This window comes from Gavia stellata, chromosome 14 (assembly GCF_030936135.1).
Source record: "Gavia stellata isolate bGavSte3 chromosome 14, bGavSte3.hap2, whole genome shotgun sequence".
Classification (NCBI taxonomy): Eukaryota; Metazoa; Chordata; class Aves; order Gaviiformes; family Gaviidae; genus Gavia; species Gavia stellata.
In genome coordinates, this window is record NC_082607.1 from 9,814,983 (window position 1) to 9,835,597 (window position 20,615).

General features: G+C 36.5%; 1 protein-coding gene across 1 annotated transcript in view; it reads right to left on the minus strand.

Annotated features, from left to right (window-relative positions):
* Window positions 1-1,703: 1,703 nt before the first annotated feature.
* The window catches only part of STK26 (serine/threonine kinase 26), a 31,986-nt gene continuing 13,074 nt past the window's right edge, over window positions 1,704-20,615 (minus strand). The window contains exons 2-11 of the mRNA XM_059824371.1: window positions 17,589-17,819; window positions 10,497-10,553; window positions 8,704-8,812; window positions 8,453-8,610; window positions 5,678-5,863; window positions 4,902-5,050; window positions 4,165-4,258; window positions 3,613-3,675; window positions 3,389-3,525; window positions 1,704-2,838 (exon numbers count right to left, since the gene is read on the minus strand). Of these exons, the coding sequence (XP_059680354.1) occupies window positions 2,814-2,838; window positions 3,389-3,525; window positions 3,613-3,675; window positions 4,165-4,258; window positions 4,902-5,050; window positions 5,678-5,863; window positions 8,453-8,610; window positions 8,704-8,812; window positions 10,497-10,553; window positions 17,589-17,819 (1,209 nt within the window). The 3' untranslated portion in view covers window positions 1,704-2,813. The remainder of the gene's footprint in view (window positions 2,839-3,388; window positions 3,526-3,612; window positions 3,676-4,164; window positions 4,259-4,901; window positions 5,051-5,677; window positions 5,864-8,452; window positions 8,611-8,703; window positions 8,813-10,496; window positions 10,554-17,588; window positions 17,820-20,615) is intronic.

The window sequence follows — 20,615 nt, forward strand, 5'->3', positions numbered from 1 at the left end:
ATTCTTCAGAGTTAGATTATAGTCTTATGATGCACAGAGACTTTAGGCGCAGAAATGCCATATGCAGTACAATAAAAAGCCTTCTTGAATGGACTTGAAGAGAACGAGGCTGTATTATACACACGTGGATGAGTTTATCCCCACGCTGCCCTATGAGGTAGGTATACATCCCACCCATTTCACAGGAAAAGAAGAGGCACCATAGTTCAGCAACTTGTTACAGTCATATCACAAATAGGACGAGTTCCAACTCCCCAAATAATTCAGTAACCCTACCTACCCAGAATCGTTTATAGAGTTGCATAGATTAAAGACCCTGTGTCAACAGGGTAGAGCCACCAGTTACAAAATTTGGGAGGAACTCCCACCACCTCTCCCCTCGGTCTCCCACATAAAACGAACACCTTAAGGGAAGTGACATGGAAGTAAAAGCATGTTTTTAATTCTGAGAAATCTGTATGGAGCTCTTTAAAATGAGATTTGGGTTGAGACTGCTGAAGTGAAAGCTGAGGTAACTGTGGCACAGGCGTTTTTGTACCTTCACTCCACAATGCCGAGTTCACAATGAAGTCAGCATGTTCCGACTTCTCTACCATGTTGTCACGGGCCATGCACGTTCGTCTGAGCACACAGATCCTGAAGACTCCTCTTTAGGAATGGAATCAAACTGAACCCTGGGGCTGCTCCATCTGTCTATAGCATTCCCTGTGGCGTAGCAGCTGGTAGGTGTCCTCCGGACAAGAACAGCATGGGGGGGCACCCAAACCTTTTCAAAGCAACCACGCAACTCTGTGCAAGGAACACCTTTCTTGAACTAGAACACAAGTTTGTAAGAGGTATATCCACACCTCTGCATACCTACTAAAATCCAGAATAAAACGCACAACAGAACAAGCTCATGAAAGTTTACAGAACTTAAATATTTATTTTCAAACCATTTAAAACCCCCCAAAACATTGAAATAAGCTTCATCTATAAACAGATTTACAAGACTAACAACTACAGAAGCTAGAGGAGCACTACAATTTGTTTCTGTGATGCAGTTATTTTGTAAAGCTTCAGATCAACTGTATTTACAACTTTTGCTGCTTTTACATTTATAAAAATATTTATTTAATCCATAACATTATTGTTTTCAAAAACTATTTCCAGACTTTTTTCTCAGATATAAATTCTAATTGAATTTCAGTTATATAGCAGATGAAAGTTTTAAACAGAAACATTTTTTTAAAATTAAAACAAGGAGTTAAAAGTAATTTTTTTTTACAGTGTAGGCACCATTGAAAATAATTGTCCTTGGCATATCTAACCACCATCTCTCACAAGTGTCCTTTATATAAAAACGATGTAATGGCAACATTTGACTAAAAATGCAGTATTTACTTGCACACCATTACTTTTTCAATATTTGGCAGATATATTTCAGATTCTTTAAAATGACTTTTGTGCAAAAACAAAATGTGCAGGTCTGAACCATAAAATAAACACACCCAGCCTTTATCAAAAATAAATTTACACCAACAGTTCCACAGCTAAGTACTGAAAAAAACAATCCCAGTTCAAAACTTCAGCATAATATACATACTGGGTTAAAAAAGGGAAAAAAAAACCAGAAGAGAAGATATTACCCATCTAGCAGTACCATAAATATATAACTGAAAGCAACTTTATAGTCTTACCTACTTTTTATGGGGAAAAAAAAAAAAAAAAAAAAAATCACTCCGTACTGCACAGTACTACCTTTTTGTGAAAGAATATCTATAACTCAGTTATTTGCATATTAACTGGTAAATACATATTTAAAATACACTTTCATAAAATTATAAACAAATTATGTTGATGTACTGTATTTAATGTAATTAAGAACAAAAATGTGTATAAATATCTTACAGGAGAAACAACACCACCACACAGAACGCTGGTGTTACACTTATACCTGCTTGTGAGGTACGTATCATGCGACGCTCGGCTTCTCTGGCTCCCTTCCACCCAGGCATGTATACTCAGAGGAAAAAACATTAAATTAAGTTAAATTGGACTTCAGGTTTTGTCCATTATTGCCAAAAGCCCCACCCCCTCAACTGTATTGCTTTAAATTTTCCTACATGATGATATAAGATTGAATTACTACTTCAAAACTTGTTCTAAAAGGTAATACATATACTGTACATCAGGATATACCTGTTGCTACATATCACCTGCAAACTATTGACATATTGCTCTCAAATATATTTAATCATAGAGCTGCCTAAAATACTGTACCAATTTAGAATTATAATAGATACTGTTGCAGGTTTATTTTTCAGGGCACGATAACTATATGCTGGTTGAAGCAGGTGCTACAGCAATACCCTTGCCACTACATTACATGTTTTGAATACGCTTGTGAAAAAGCTATTTTATCTGAAGCTTGTTAGTGATTTACAAAAGTTTAACTCATGAATACAAAAGACCTGTACATCCCCATGTACAGGAACAAAATAGCATCAAAACATACTGTACTTGCACTTTCTATTAACTAAAGTAATGGTTATTTCTAAAAGCAAAACTGCACCTCAACATTTATCAGATTAAACAGGTGAAACTACAATATTAAAAGTTGTTCTTTACAAAATAATTTCCTGAAAGTATAAAACCATGTGCACTGCCACAAAATAGTTGAGTAGGTTCTTTCAAATCCTCAATCACCATCCATATGTTGCAAAGATCCAAAAGGCACAAGGAGCTCATGAGCTAAGCACTGCCAAGCTTGAAGTAGTTTTGGTGGGTTTCACTGGGTCCATACGAAACATCAGTCAATTATGTGAAGTTTCTTAGGATGAGTCATTAACAGAAAATCTATGAATAAAAAATGCAAGTATGACATTATAAAAATTACATTGTTTCAGTTTGGCAAACAACACATAACTATTTTTGCATCACTAGACTAGTACATGCCTTCATCTCAACAGTTCATAGGAAAAAACCACCAGGAGTGACATTCTCAAGAAAATATTCCCTAGAAACATAAGTTAAAGATTTTCCTGTTCCCTTACTGGATATAACTATGCTTACGACAAAACTGCAGGCTAAATTCAAGTAAGTAAGTTATAACAACTATAGTAAAATTGCAGCACTAGAAGACCAAACAGATATAGTAATTGTTACTATTAGTTTTAGTTTCAAACATAAGTGTTACGTTAACCACCAAAGCTAAAAGTTTAAAGCTCTGGACATAGCAGATCTTTCACTTATCACTGAACTACTCAAATTAACTCAACATATGAAGTTCAGTGTCAACTAACCTTTCCTGTGCATAAGTAATTAATTTAAAGCTTTTCTTTTACAATAAAACTCCCCCACCCCACCCCCCACCCCCCCAATTCATACAAAAAATTCCATAACTTACTTCTGAAATTTCTCCATAAGTTTCTTCACCATCTTATCTGTGATCCCTGGACACGTTGCTTCTGCCACATTGATGCTTTTCTCAAGTTCCTCAATTGCTTTCTTTCTGCTAGCATTATTTGTGTCCTGCTGTTTGAGCTGAGTAGCAAACCAAAACAGATGGAACTTATAAAAGCTATCAGACACTTGGGTAATCTTTTCAAAGAAGTTTAAGTCAAGACTTACCTCAGCAAACACAGGGGTGATTATCATAGTTAAACAACTCAGGGTTTTAACAAGATCCTGATCCTAAAAGTTAACAAATAAGGATTACATTAGCATATTCCTATACAGCATATACACTGCATTTAACACAGCACATGTGATTTTGAACGTTCAGTTAAATTCAACAAAGTGCTGCTTGAAATATGTTACAAAAACAATGAAGGCACAGTACATCAATAAACGTTACGTGATGTGGAAACAGATGCCTGATGACACATCTGAAACAATGTCACATATCGTCAGAAAAACAGTTCAGTTTTTCCTCTCTAATATTATATAAGCCTTTAAATTCCCATCTCTATGAACAGATACTGATCTATTAGCATGCGGTATCTTCTGCATTTAAGGTTGACATGGGCATAGGAAGTATCACTAACAATCATCATCTTTTGAACTACAAAAATATAGTCAGTTCTTATGAAAAGTGAATAATTATTAAGTTTTATCACTATCTTCCTTAAATTGGCTTCAAAACCAGCACTTAGAAAGAAGAACTCTTCAGACTGTACACACCGTCCCATTCTGCAGCTTCTTTGCATCTGGCTTCTTTCGAACTGTAGTAAAGCTCCACTCAGGATGAGAGTTATTTTCTTTGTTACTGGACTCCCTGAAGAAAGAGGATACAACGTACATAATACTAGCCACAACATAACCAAGCATAGGCAACCCAAATAAGTGGATTAGTTCTGTATTCCTTAAAATAAGAAGAAAAATATGTATTGGAACATCAACTGAACTTTAAAAAAACAACTGCAGAGGCTGAATAAATTGAAATACAATCAAAGCAAACAGAAGATGTTATCTCCCCATAAGAGCTTACCTTCTCCCATGGCATCCCATTTAAAAGAGTTATCTGATATCCAGAAAAGCAAGAGACTTACAGAATGTACGTTGTTCCACAGGCATTGTGCAAACTTCTTCATACACCTCAACCTTGCTCTGCAATATTTCTAATTGTGATTCATTGTTTTTGGTATAACCACTAGCCCTAGACTAGGAAATCAACAGCACTTAAACAGAACTGAAACTGAGTTCAGAGAGAAAAAGTTTAAAGAGATAATGAGTGCATAGCTTGACTTATGCATTAGGTTCATGCAAGGGATTTTCTTGAAAGAAGCCAACGAAAAACATACAGAACAAAGACTGATATACAGAAGAGGAGTTACTTACACTGAGAAACTGCAACAAACCGACTTTAGTAACATCAAAAAAAAAGAGCCCAAAAGAGTCTAAACTGAAAATACACTTACGAATCGGAACCATCGGAATCACTTTCATCACTACTATGTCCCTCTGCTTTCCATCTCTTAAATCTATCAATCAGTTCTGTCAGATATGAAGTCTTCTTGGCATTTTTCATAATGAATTTGTGCTTCAGAAGTTCTTTTGCAGTAGGGCGCTGTAAGAAACACTTAAATATTTAATGTTATGCTAGCATTTCATGATTTTAAATGTTAATAGGGGAGATTTAGTAAGACAACTGACTTCCAGAGCTCACACGTATAGTATCGGGAAATTAGTGCAACAGGAAGTCAAGAAAAGCCAGTAATCCACATTTACAAGCACTCTAAAAATATCATCAAGTTGCACATAGACTACACTGCTTATCCTTCTACGCTGGAAGGTACACACCCAGGAAAATGACTAATCAGAATTTTCCAATGCAACATTTCCTTGTAAGCAGAATTCAGACAGACAGCAAAAGTTCTGCTGGAGAAAAAGATTTAAGTTCTCTCCTCTGTTAAAGTTTCTCTTCTGACATTATCCTAGGTTAGAATGCATTTTAGGAAGCTGCCTCTGCCACCACCATTTCTTTCAGCATTCCCTCTCCCCTCTTCCGTATTTTAAACAAAAGAGACTAGAATGGAAACGTAGCTATTAAAAACCAGCACTACTATTAACAGTGGAAAGTATAGTCTCTAAAATTATTTCAATCAATTATGATGCACTACACCACCAAAATGCTTTGTAAGTATGAGAGCGTAAAAAACAAAACCACAACACACACACACACATATCTACTCACAAATGTTGGGTCCTTATTCAGACATGCATCAATGAATTCTTTAAAAGGTTTACTGAATTCTCCTAATAAAGTCGGAGGATTGTTTTTCGGAATGAGAAACAGAACTCTCATCGGATGCATATCAGAGTTGGGAGGCTCCCCTTTGGCTAGTTCGATAGCAGTGATTCCCAATGACCAGATGTCAGCCTGAGAAAGGGAAAAGTTACTTTTAGTACAAAATTAAGGGGTATTGCGACTAAGTATTTAATAACGGAAATCTTCACATATACTGCATCTATATAATAAAATTAATTTTTGTCTAAGTAGATAATGCACAATGATTCCTTTCTAATACTTTAAGGCTACAATTCTCAAAGACCTGGCTGACTTAATCAGTCATTAATAACTTTGACAAACATCTACAACATCACTTTTGTTGCACACTTTGTCACTGTTGTAACACTGTCAGCAAGTTAAACGTGTACCTAAATACATGTGCTTTTGGAAAAAGCTTCAGTAACGTTAATTTTCCTTTAATTAATATAACGAACTACAAACTGCCACAAAATTCCTACGTCTAATTCAGATTTTGTTTAGAGAGCAAAACTGCATGCTGATGTTACTTTTTAAGCTGCAGATGCACTGAGAGATCCAACCTTGTTTGACACCTCAATCTAAAGGAACAAGGCAGAGACGGTAATCAAATCCAACAGGTGATCACTTAATTTCTTTCCTAACAGGCTGCTTGATGAGTTTAGCTAGAAAATTATCAACAAGCAGTTAGCTGAAACACCAAGTTCACAGTGTAAGTTTCTGAAGAATAATGAAATGGTATTTATTTTAGCTAAAGGTAAGCATTATAAACAAATTCTGCCTTTGTATCAAAATAACTTATGAACTATAAAATTGTCTTCCAATTTAGAGATTTTTCCCAAGTGAAATATACGTTACTTGTATGTTTTTAGACAAGCAACAATAGCTATTAAGATCACTAAAGGTGTTTCTCATTAAAAAGTGGCAGGCAACGATCGACTACACTTGGCACAGAAGTCATACGCCAAAGTTGCCCATAGAGTAAACAAGGGTTAAAATTTGCATCTCTCCAATATTCCTCTCCTATTCACAAGAACTAAAATACCTGTATTTAATATTGACAAATTAAACTAGCTCATTGCATATTACTGAAATGTCATAACCAACAATTGTATATTGGAGCAAAACATTTTGAAAGAAGAGATGGGGCTTGCAAATCTCTGCCACTACAAAAATGTATGGATTTCTATTTTATTTTCTGTCATTTTGAAGTAGGGAGAGAAGGATAAAGGTTAAAATTCAGTCCCGATGCCAAAATATTCATCAGTATTAGCCTAGAAATTGAAGCGTATCCTGTCCAAACCCCTTCATCTGTCCTACCAAAGGCTTGCATCTTCTGTGCTTTCCCACCAGACTTCTGGCATATAAAGAAAAGGGGGAGGCACTGCTCTCACAACATATTGAGGAGGTATGGAAGGCAAAAGATTAGGTCGCTAGGAGAATGTAAATGAAGGGGTGGTACAGCTGATTTATACACAAGGCAAGCAGAAGAGGAATTATTCTCACTTCAACTGAACAACACGCATTTTTAAAGCGGGGTAGAGTGCTTTTCCAAAATGCCCTAGGGAGCACATTACATTTGCACCACTGAGACCCTGAACATGAGAACTACAACTGCATGCACATGCTCCTCCTTATCAGCAAGAACCCTTGTGTTATGTACACAAGTCCTTCAAGTCTGAATGATCCTGGGAAAGTCTCCTGGAGTGTGAATATCTTCCGTACATCTCAGATATTCAACAGTCTTTTCTTTATGTGCACATCGCAAGTACAGTTACATGTTTACTATCTGAGGAAAAACCAGTATGAAAGTATACCATATGCATGCATATACCAAGATTTTTAGATTTCTTGCTCCTATTTAAGGTTCCATCTACGGAGTGTAGGAAGTCCAATGCCAGCACCAAAGTACACTGCCATTTCACTAACCACACGCTCTAGGCTGTCTTGTGGGTATACACATGGGAGAAGAGGGAACTGTTCCCTCCTTATCGTCATTTCTAGCAGCAGTTCCCAACCCCTAGAAAACATGGACGAGGTCTGCTTTTCTACTGCTAGTTCACATAGGGAAATTCTCCTTTGCAATTAGCCATCCATCAACAGCTCCCATTAAAAAGAAATGTGCAGGGTACCATAATGGTACCACAGCTACGCATCCTGTAGTTCAAGTTACTTTTTTCCTCTCAAGATCAGTCACCTGTGCTAAAATTTGCAGCATTACACAGGTCCTCAGAAATACCATTAAAGAAACGATATCCAGAGCTATTTATAAAAATCTGGGAAGAGAGTAAAATTTCAGCTATCATCTTGGCTTTAAATAAGTTGTTAAGTTCTGGTGGCATTCTAATTTGCGAGCACTTTATTACTGTTTGAATTAAATGCGAAACATTGAATTGAAATTAAAAACAAACAAACCAACCAACCCACCACAAAGAAAGCATCCAGGGGGTTTCTCTGAAAGAATCTTAACATGAAAGCATCAATTTACTTGGTGAGTTTACATGGGTCTTGCATGTGAGTACAGTGACATGCAACTACTGCATAAAACCAATTTAATCGTATTTTTAAATTTTATTATTTGAAACCCTGTAATTTGAAATCTACTTTTTTTCTCCATACTGATAGAGCTAAAAACACAAAACCCAAAGTCATTTCTGTTGGATCTGCAGATAGAAAGAAAAGGTATTCTACTCTCATACTTACTTTTGAATCATACGCTGACTGCTGAATAACTTCAGGGGCCATCCAAAACGGAGTTCCAACAAAGGTATTCCTCTTAATTTGCGTGTCTGTCAGCTGCCCAGCAACTCCAAAATCAGCAAGCTTAACATCGCCTTGTTCTGATAACAAGACATTGGCAGCTGCCAAGGGGAAATAACATAGTATCTAAATTAGATTAGTGCTCTTATGATTTTTAAAGGCTTTAACACAGTAACATTTAAAATGTTATGCACCTTTTATATCCCTGTGAATTTTCTTCTCTGAGTGTAGGTAGTCAAGACCTTTCAGGATTTCCTTTAGCATGGTAGCAATCTGGAACTCATCAAATGGGCCAGCACGCAGCTTTAGAGGAAAGACACATTAAAATAATTTTAGTCTTGTATCTAAGTTTCACCTTGTTACTGATTTAATTTAATCTTAAACTTGAAAGATTATATAAAGTAAAGAACTAACAGAATTCATAAAATATTCAATGAAGTATGTCAACATTCTATCAAAAATAGGTGCCATCGGAATGATCATCTTCACATCTCCTCTATGGATAGTACATTGAAAACGCTGTTACTTTTCTAACATATACAGTACGCACTTCCCTCAGCATGCAATGCACATGAAAGGCTAGAACTAACTTTCCACAAAGTTATAGGTTCCTATAGACAGCAAACACAGCAGACCGAATTCTGCATTTTATGTTAAATGAATTAAGAAACTCAGTTTATTTCAAAATAAATTAGTCTATTGGCTGTGGTTTTTAAATTTAATGATGCATTTTTTTCTTGCTCCAGCATTTTTGATTCCATGCTTGCTTTTGCATCAAGAACATAATGTGCTACTATAAAGCTGCTAGTATGGAATAAGTGTAAACGTTGCACATTAGAAAGCTGTGTAAATAAACCAGAAGCAATCAAGGCAGGCAGTTCTGCTATAAAAAAAAAAATACCATCACCACAGCACTGAAACAGACAACACCATGAAATTATGGTATGGCAAAGTGAGGCAAACGAGGCAAAACTTGAAGTTTTATAAAGGTTCAGTGGTTTCAACTGTCACTAGTAAAAGCGATTTCACTATTTCTGACGCTCCACAGAAGACTATCAATTACTCAAAAGTGTTAAAGAGTAAGTATCTCTCAGCCCCTTTCTCAAAAAGACTAAGTTCCAGAGCTACGAACTACTACATGCTATACATAACTACTATGCTTTTGCATTCCCGTAGCTGAGTTGATGTGATTTAATTTCACAAAGAAGTTCAAATAGGTTTATGAAGTTAAGCACATACTTCAACTCTTGCAGACAGGACTACTGTTAGCAAATATATAATTAACACCATTCTGTAATACTGAAAGACATGATATTTTTCCTTCAGAATCATACAAAGACTGAGTTATATTATCTTACAGGAAAGGGTGGGTCTAAGGTGAGGCAGAGCCGTAAAGTATGGGGAAACCACAGACACATACAGTGGACTGTGCTCTTCTACTCTCTAAGCTACATCCTTCATGAATGCAACACTATCTTAAGTAAAAGGCACTTTCATGCTTAACTGAAAATACCTGAAAATGGAAAACCCAACACCTTTTAACCAATTAAAATTAACTCTGTGGGCACACACTTCATTCATTCCTGAGACCCAATCCCAAAGGAAACATTTTTTATCCAAGTGTAATGAATATTCCACTTGTGGGAGGGACGACACATGGGGGACAGACGACCCAAAACCACACCACATATATGGCAAGAACAGTACTTCTCCTCATACTAAAAAGAAAGTAATTGCCTGACATTTGACTGAGAACAAATGGATGCTTCCTAATGCTTAGAGACAAACAGGAAAAACAAAACCAGAAAAATAAACATCAACTCAAGTAACAGAACTAGCATTCAAATGCATACTTTTGGAGCATTACGATGTAGCAGTGATGTAATAATATCAGCCGCCTCCAGGGACTAGATTTTAGAAAGAGATATGAAAGCACAATGAAATAAGGTTCACTAGTACTTATAATGCAAAAAAATCATATACTTACAAGATCCAAAGCTGACCCTCCACCCAAGTATTCCATTATTATCCATAGTTTTGTGCCCTGTAAAGGAAGGCATGAGTTGTTAGAAGTCCAAAGCTGCCATAAAAAAAAAAAAAACATACAAGAGCATATATATTTCAATAGACTACCAGCAACTGTTTGGAGAATACAAATGCAGAGTCCCATTAATCACCAAGTTACATGTAATTACTTCCTGTAGAATGATTACACAGCTCCTGTGCAAGATGTCTAAATATCAATTAAAGTTTGACTTCTGTATTTAAAAAAGGCAACCCCACCACCATTTCCCCCCCCCCAACAATTTTCCACTAACTGGTATCTAAAATGATTCCACCTAAAGGAACAGAACTTAGAGAAAAAAGTAATTTGGTGGTGGCGGTTTAAGTTTAAACTAAGTGTTTTAATGTACGATCGTAGTTCTTACAAACGCTGCCTTCCCATTACAACTATTAATTCCAGCCATTTGTAATACAGAGGCATTACAATTTTAATAGGAAACTTTCTTGTAACATCACCACACCTCTCATCTGAGGAAAATACTCAGAACTTAAAATTGCTTTTGAGCGAGAGTGAGCATCAACACGCTTCAAAGACAACTAGGTGCCTCTTCACCCACGCGGTAACTGTGCAAGTGTGTACCTAACAAGTCCACAAGCTCCAACTGAAGTTGTCAGATCCAGCAAAAAGTGACAATTGACAGCCCTTGAATATGCTTGTACCTAAGGACTTGCATCCTACCACAAAACATGCTTGCTACCATAGGGGCAGCTCTGATTTTGACATACAAAGGAGCACTACAACCACCAGCCAGAAGAAATCGCACTGCCAGACCTGGAACCCTACAAAGACCTTCAGGTTTCCAAAGTTTTCAGATCAGAGGTTCAAAATCAGCCATTAAAAGGTCAAAGATAAGAGCAATATAATTAAATAAAAAGCATGACTTAAGGAACCTATATTAGGAATTTTTTTTTTTTTAATTATTTCTGGTAATATTGCAAAGTGCATGTATTCCTTCACTATATGCTATTTGAATCTCAGCCCCTGTGAGTATGTGAGTTTCTGTGCTTTCTTTCTGGAGATGCCTCAACTACTAGAATACTAGAACTGACAAATGCTTTTAACACTGATTTCTAGATGCTTCTAATACTGATTTTGCCCTTGGTACGTAGGTGCAAAAGGTGGCTGGTTCATTTAAACAAAACTGGAAAGATCTGGTATCACATCTACAGACTGTATATTTCAAAACTGGGATCTTCTGCTGTTTGCTTGCCAGAGTCCCCTCACATTTCAGAAGAAATCCAAATACTAATCTATAGGCTACTACTCCAAGAAATTCTGCGAATAAAAACATTTCTTTATTTAAAATAAAAACCAGTTATTAAAAACACTCAACTGAACCAGACCTGGTGAAGTACCACGCACACTGTTTAAGTCTCCAGCAAATATATTACTAGTGCTAGTTCCTTGTAACAGAGCACAAGGTTATAGCAGAAGTACTTTTTAAAGCTTCTTGCATTCTACACTGTATGCTTTCCCACCCTATTGCCTGACTAGTGACAGAAATCTAAAGAAAACTCAACAAGCAAATAAAGGTGCAGTTTCTGAAAGTACCACATCTAATTATCTTAACAAAGTGTGCTCTATTAGATTTATACTGAATTTAAAAACCACACCATTTATGAGAGTCTATTCCAATATTATGAGATCAGCAAGGGAAGGGTTGGCTAATTTTAGCAGTTTTTATAAAGCTCAACTTTGTCAGCTGAGAAGACCTGCAAGGAACTCCAGTTTAAGGCAAACATTGTGGTTACCAGACATGTTTGGAGGATTTGACTACTACTTGAAAACAGTATAGGGTGAAAATGAATAAGTACTGTGTTTCTGAAATAATGTCTCAAAGAAATTGCTACTATCCACTGTAACCGGGTGTGGATATTTCCTAGCCAGGCATGAACAACCTTTTTCCTAGCTATTTTAGGTCAACCAAGTATAAATAGACAATGTGGAACAAACAGTATCTTTAGATTGTCTCAAAGGTTTGCTGCACAAAGTGCTGTACAATTTTGATGGAAGTCTCTGCATGCTACTATAGTGAGTTCTCCACATTCAAATCTGAAAAACTGAGAACCACTTCAGGCTTGTTTTAATTGCAAAAGAAAAGAGCAAGCCCAGGTGGCTGTAAAAGTTACAAGGATAGATATTTAAACCCCTCGGCTAGATGGCACAAATAGGGAAAACAATCATGAAATTTCAGTCATCAAGAGAAGATCTATCCCTATGGGATCAGACGGAAAGTACAGCTCAAGTATTTTATCAAGCTTCACAAAGTTGCATAACCAAAACATGCCAGAACTAGGGTAACTTTTAATACCTTTAATCTTTTTCTTGCCTGAACTGATAAGGTAGTAATACATTTTGACAAGCCATTAGGCTTGAGGAAAACACTCATTTTAGCTACCTGACGCAACTTACACTGCTGCATTGCTATGCGCTATCCCTTTCAAGGGTAGTCTCCACAACCAATGTTTTATTTATTGAGATGTGATGTTAATTGTAATCAAAGTGCAATATGGGATGAGGAGACAAATTTAGATCCTGACCTTCCACAAATATGAACATTTACATCAGGATTTAAGTTACCTTACAGCTACAAAAGTTGCATTAATACAGCTGTAAGCTTGTAGAGTTCTACATGGATTTGTGAAAGACATGATACAAAGGTAAAACATTTTACTACCGTACACAAATGTGTTTATTACGGTGCATTCTTTGACTATATATGCTTGTACATCACCTACCAGTACGCTTAGAAAACACTACTGATCTTGCCAGATACCCAATGAAAATTTAAGAAAATAATTACAAATACTTAAGCTCTAAGATTAATTCAGTGGGGAACTCTCACTCAAACTCCAAAATTCAAGATATACAGGTATCCCAAATTACAAAGATATGGGGGTTTTGCACAGTTTTGTGTTACAGTAACTGAAAACTCGCATCAGCTTTATCCCAAGAACCTTAAGGAAGTAGACCTTGCCATCTTGTACCAATGATAAGGTTTTTAAAGAGTAAAATATCTGATAACATCAGACAAATAACATTGCACTGCTAGGTAAAAATATTAAGGGACTGTCTGTATTTTTAAAATCACATTTACAAGTCAGATGTACAAGCTGTAGCTAATGAGCAGCTAGGCTGCAGAACATAAGAGTATCTTATATGGCATCAGCTGAGCTGACTAAGTTACAAATTAGTAAGTCAAGTAACTGAAAAAAAGACACTCTTCCCTTCCCCCTTTCAGCAGCAGGAGCATCTGGAAGAGCCTGCATTTAGCTGGTAAGCCCCGGGCTCCCTGAGAGTGGGCCACTCCATCCCGATCAGCCACAAGGCTGGCTTTGCACCCTGAAGCACGAGGAAACTCTAAAACTTCAGAGTATGTAGAACAGACTGTGCAAAAATAACATCTCTCATCTGAAATGCTTGCAATTAGAAAATCCTCACAGTTAATATATCTTCTTTCATGTTTTAGTCATAAACAACTTTTAATTATCAAATAGGATATCTTACTGGAGGAAAAACTGAACCTGACTAAAAACTGATGACAAGATTGATCTGCTTATTCGACGCTTCCTTAAAATTTGTTAAAAAACCAAGAATAAGTTACAACAGAAGATGGTCCATTACAGTTCAATTGGAAGAACTGAAGAACACTTGAAAAACCTGAAGCTAACACACGGTCTCAGCTGTAGTTTCTTCAAAGTAAGAACTATCAAATTTAAAGATTTAAACCAGATCTAGATCACTCAACTAAGAAACATCATTAAGTGTTGTAGGCAACCTGAATGCCTTTGCACTGAGGGTTTGCTTTGGTAGAGTCAGGAATATACTAAGTCTCTTTGAACTCCAAAACATTTCTAATGGCATTACTAGAGCTTCAGAGAAAGCTACATGTATGATTAATATATTTTAGTAAACTATTTCTATTCCATAAGCATGATCTGAAAGAGGGCAGACTGGCTCAGCTGTTTTATTTTCCTGTAAATAAAGAAAGATGAAAAGGGAAAAAGAAAAACCCTCTTAAATTTTGAAATACTTTTTATTTACTGTATGTTTATGCTCTTTTTAACCACTACCTTAAAAGGTATTTCCAGGAGTACTTTCAGTGATCTTTATAAAAACTAAGTATTCACCAGCAAACCTATGGGACCACTCTGAATGTGATCTTCGTACCAGTCACATCCATAACAAACCGTTATTAATCTCTGCAGCCTAGGATTTTGCTTTGTAAGAAATAAGATGTCTTAGTTTTCAGAATTTAGCCTCAATGTTCTCTAACATTTAATTAGAAAGTCAATTGGTACCTAACTGTACCTATTTCACTGTTTCCAAGAGACGTCTACAGTATACAGAGAAATTAAATTGTGAATGAAGTACTACACAGTCATTCTCAGAGTAACAATTAATAAAAAGTTAAAAGCTATAGCAATTAAGTAAAAAAAAAAAAGACAGATACAACTCTCAAAATACCTGTTATTACTACAATGAAAAGGCAGCATAAAATATTCTTTGCACATTTAACAAAGCTAATATATTCTTTCCCCCGAGGAATCTCAAGCTGAAAGATCTAGTGTTAGTAATCAAGGATATACCTAGCCTAAGAAAAATTTAGAGCCAAGATACTACTTAAACAGTCATTTTATTTAATTACAGAGGTAAAAGTACTCATTGATTTCTGGACATTTTTATTCATTTACTTGGGGAATAGCAAGCACTAGAATTACCTATCATGCTAGTCTGGGATGAAAAATATTCCTGTGAACTGTTTTTTTTTGGTTGGTTGGTTGGGGTTTTTTTTGTGTGTGTGTGTGTGTGTGTGCGCGCGCGCGTGCGCGTTTGTTTTGGTTTTTTTTTAAAGAGGAATTTCTTAAAGGAATGGGAAAATAACCAAAATTCTACAAACACCTCCCCAAGCTCTACACACAGAAATTCTCCTTCCCCAAAAATATTAGAAAGGTGACAAGTAAACAGGAGACCAGCATTATTCTTTCAGAATTTATCAGTTTAGAATAGAAATGGAAAGAACTCAAAACACTGGTGCAGAAAGTACTGCAGTATTAACATGATCCTGTATTTGCCACAAATTGTTAAAAAGTAAAAAACCCTAACCAGAAGTAGAAAGTTTTATAGCACTGACAGAATAGGTGTACTTAAATACCTAAGAAAAGGGGTAAAAAGTGAAAGACTTGCATAACAAGGCCAAAGACAAACTGCTGTGATGCACAGCATCCTTTTTGCTTTCAGTACCTATGCCGCTGTAAATAATGAAAATACTATTTTCTTTCCCTATTCAACCCGTGACTTACCAAGCTTTTTCCACCCCACCACCCCTCAAAAAAACCACAAAACAAACAAAAACAAACAAACAAAAAAGATCAACAAAACAAACCCCTACCAAATCAAGGTTTTATTTCCCCATTTACAACTGCTGAAATCGCTGTTTAATTCTGAAATTTAACAAAACACTTTCCCAAGCAAAAACACTTTCCAAGATTTACCTTGACCTGTTTCTACTTTGGGGCAAACAGCTGGGCTTTTACAACACAAAGTTAAAATGATGGATACCCAGGAGGATAATATTTAGGACTTAGCTCATCACAGAGAAGAAAGCACTGTAAAAAAAGACTGATCACATCCGGATCTGCAGTACCATTTGCGCACTGCTCCAGGGGAACACTGCTAGCTGAATTCAAAGTTATCTTGAGAAGAACCAGCTTGTTCTAATACACTATGATGCGGGAAAATAAATTCTACATCTCAGAGCTCTTATCGCTTAAACAAAACAAAAACCCCACTGATTGAGCCCAGTAAAGAGAAGGAAAAATGGGACATCAGTGACAACTTGTATGTTCACTTCAGCATGAAAACCCACAGAACACTGAGTAACTAAGTAAACAGCAAAGCTACCTCAGTTGTCTTACCTTGGTCAAAATGAAAATTTAGTATTTGGAGTACAGAAAATTTAAAAACCCACTTAGCATTAAAATATTAAAAATGGAAGACTTTGGCAATTTAAAGAGGAAAAAAGCCAAACCTAGAAAGAACACTACTAAATAAATTCTGCAAATACTTTTATAGTATCACTGAAAGATACAGAACAAGTGAGACACAGGAATGTTTCTCAGACATCTGTCTTTAGAATAGTGTCAAAAACCCCACTATACCTTAAGAAGCCAGAAATGCTGGGGGGAGGGGGGGGGGCAACAAAAAACACACACCCAAAAACCCAACCCCCAAAAGAACAACAAAAAAAACCCCCAAACCGAAGCAAACAAGCCAAAACAAACAAACAAAAAAAACCCCAAATGCAAGCAAACAAAAACCACCAGACATTTAAGATAGCTCTAACTATGGTCAACACTTTAGATTTTATTAAATGGTTTTATTTTTTTAAAAAATCATCTAAAACATGTAAGCACCGCAGATCATTTAAGCAATATTTAAGGTGATTACACCTGAACAGTTTTGCAAGTTGAAAAGACTTATTCAACTTTTGGATTTCTGTAGGGTTTCATTTTTGTTTGTTTGTTTTTAAATTATGCCATAGATAACATTTCACACAGTGGTTACATAACTGCTGATGTCAGTTTTACTTTGTCTCAGGCCTGCTATGCTGCATAATTACCAACACACCTCCACATGGTGCTGGGTTTTTTCCAGATCGAAGAAAGGTTGTTGTTTCTATAGCTATGAAGGTATATTTTACTTCCCCAGAAAGGCCACAAAATTGTGCTAGGGACTGGGGAGGAGGAGAGAAAACCAAGGTCCAAAAGCAACTGCAATGGCAAGCAGAATCCTCTATCAACTCCATTCATTCTCTAGCCATTTTGTGCAAATTTAAGCCTCAAAGCGCAAGCAGCAAAAGGAGCAAAACAAAGTGAAAAGCTCTGTCCAAAAGAAAACAAAAACCTACTAAAAAGAGGTCAAGTTGGCATGATAACTATTCCTCAATTTTAGGATTTTTTCCTAGCGGCATTCAAAACAACTAGCAAATCTTTGTGCAATACTACACATTACCTTTAAATATGATCCGTAGTATTTTGTTACATAAGGACTATCACACTGACTTAAAACAGTTATCTCTTGCTGTATATCTTCTATTTCATCTTCTGCTTCCTCAAGGTCTATGATTTTTATAGCAACTACTTGCTGTGTCCGATTATCAATTCCTTTAAAGACTTCACCAAAGGAGCCTTTTCCAATGCGTTCCAGTTTTGTGAATAGTTCTTCTGGGTCTGCTCTATGGTTCTAGAAAAAAGAAAAAAAGAAGAAAAAAAAAAAAGATACGAGTTACTTAATTTACTTCCAAGTTATTAGCCCTCATTACATCCCAAGAAGCACATCATCCAGATTTATCATCACTAGAAGGCTCGCATCAGATAAATTTATTCCCTTCACAATAACTTCTACTTCAGCTATTAGTTACAGAACATACATTATGCAATTACGTCAAAGGTAAATGAGCCTCACCAGGAAGGGAGTCAGGTACAAATCTCATTTCACTTCCTCACATAACAACCCTTTAAATGGAAAGAATAGAGCTGTTCTTAATATTAATCCTATCTGTGCAGTAATTCAGAAGACTGGGGAATGCAATTAGTGGCACAGAACCACTAACATCATCACACAGGCAGAAAAGACTGGGCTTTCTACCTGGCCAACAGCCTTGGGCAGACCAAGCATCCTATCAAGTAATACAGCGTGGAGGTAGTGAAAGGACTGCACTACCTGCAGATTCTGAGATCCGATAAGATCAGGCGTGTTCAGGGCAGCTGAAAGTGCTGACAGAAAAGTAGAGCAAAAGGAACTGAGAGATGTTCGAAGACAGAATAAGAAGGCTGGAGCAGAGTACTGAAACTGGGGTACTGATGAGAACTGGCTGGTATCACCCAAGCATGCCTTAAAAAGGGGAGCAGAGCACCAGGCAGCATAGCACTGTTGAGGACGCCTGGCTTAGAGTAGTGTATCAACAGAGAGTCTAAGTTCAGCACACTGATTATTATCCAAAGATTTTAAATTTCTCAGCTCCATTCAAGTAGTCACGAAGAAAACAAAAAAGGAAGCAAATTCTCATTTTCCCTTCAAGATAAAGCATGTTACATGGCTGCTTAGAAAACCTTATGTATCCAAAAACCACAGCAGTGACTTCTGAAAGATACAGAGGACTGTTTAAGAACAAAAATCTTCAGACCATAGTAAGAGAGTTTGCAAAAAGGTGTTTTTAGGAGGCAAGACAGACGTATTAACAGAACAGCCCACACTTTGCAGAACAACAGACTTAAATATATTACCACTGTCAGAACTGGGCAACTCATTGCACAAATCAATCTTTGAATAAGAAACATCTGCCCAAAAATGCCCTATGATTCAATAGCAACATCTGAAAATATGAAAGAGATGCTTTGCTTTAGATCTTTCTCGCACTCAAAAACTCAGAACCAGCAAAAGAAGTGTCAGTTTTGGCAAAGGCAGACATTGAATCCAAAGCACAGATTACTCTACATAACAAAATACTCAAGTATCAACACGAAACTCCAAAAAACATCTTTACACTAGTGTTCTTGCAAATGGATACGAAAATCTCTATTGGGAAAAAACCACATTACTACTTTAACTTAATCCAAAATGGACAATCTTATTTCATTACTGGGCCCTTTTTGTTGCTTCTTCCCTTCTACCAGAACCAGAATTTATTCCACAATATGGTGAGATGAATCAGGAAACAGATTTAGCTAAGAGTTAACCATATGATTTGTCAGGTTTATTTTCAGCAGAATCAGTTCACTGCTTATATATATCTCAAGCTGGCATTTGTGCTATCACAAGAGGAGGGAACATGAAGTAGTATGGCAGATTCATGCTGATCTGTGTAGTCAGATTTTTAGATTTTGCAAATATACAAGACACACTGCTGTTCCTGACCAGCACATTAAAGCAAGAAGAATGAGGAATTTCCCCTTTGTCTTCAATGAGCTCGTTGCTACTTGGCTCCATTTAAAAAAACAAAACAAACAAACAAAAAAACCCAAACCAAACCAACCCACTTTCAGAGAAATAATTAAACAAAAAATTTCATATTTTCTTCTGTTGACAGATCCCGTGAAAGACTTAAAAGATGAACAAACACATAATCAAAGCAAATGAAAAAAGGTAGGATGAGTACTATTCTGATCTGAAATTTGGGACAACTAGTATTATTATACTGGGAGAGAAAATGACTGAAGGCCTCAGGTGCTCATAAAGCTTTTAGCTAGACAACATAACCCCAGTAAATCTTCAAAATGCCTAAAGATAGCCATATTGCCATACACTACTGCATCAGCTCCTGCCATCTTTTCATCATTAAAACTAAAAAAATTTAAAAATAAAAAACAAACAGTTTTTTTTAAAAATTAAAAATCTATCTTCAGATGTGTTTCAAAAAATTATTGTAGGGACATGTGTGGCAAAAGCAGCAGCGACTGCCGCCCAGCCTTTCCCTGCTGCTAGTTAAGCTGACAAATTGTGATTTAGCTAGCAACCAAATGTGTTCCTAAACTACAACATTAGTTGCAATAAGGAATAATTAACTGGTAGTTCTCCATTTACAATAAACAAAGACACACACTCCCAAGAAACAACAGAGTAAAGAGACAGGATTGGCAAAACTTTTCATTAACCCTAAAATACTCATCTTCAGAAAAACTAGCTTCATTTTGAGACACGCTCGGAGCCTGGGATTCTGGGAATCATTCATGCTAGCTAATTGCTATTGTTGATTTGAGATGAAAACTGTTAAACACTTCCAGACAGATAAAAGAAAAGCAATTTAATCACAGACATAGCCAGCTAATCCAACCCTTCACAAATGTTTGATGAACTCAAAGGGCAACACTTGGGTTTTGCTTGGGGAGAAACCTTAAGCAGAAAATTCCTGTGGGCTCCTGTGGAAATGCACATCACTCAATCCTATACACCAACTTAACAGTCATCAACAAAACAAGCCAGGCCTCCAAACTCTCTCCCCCAAGCTACTTCAGGTGAATCAGAGCTTTAAAGGCTATT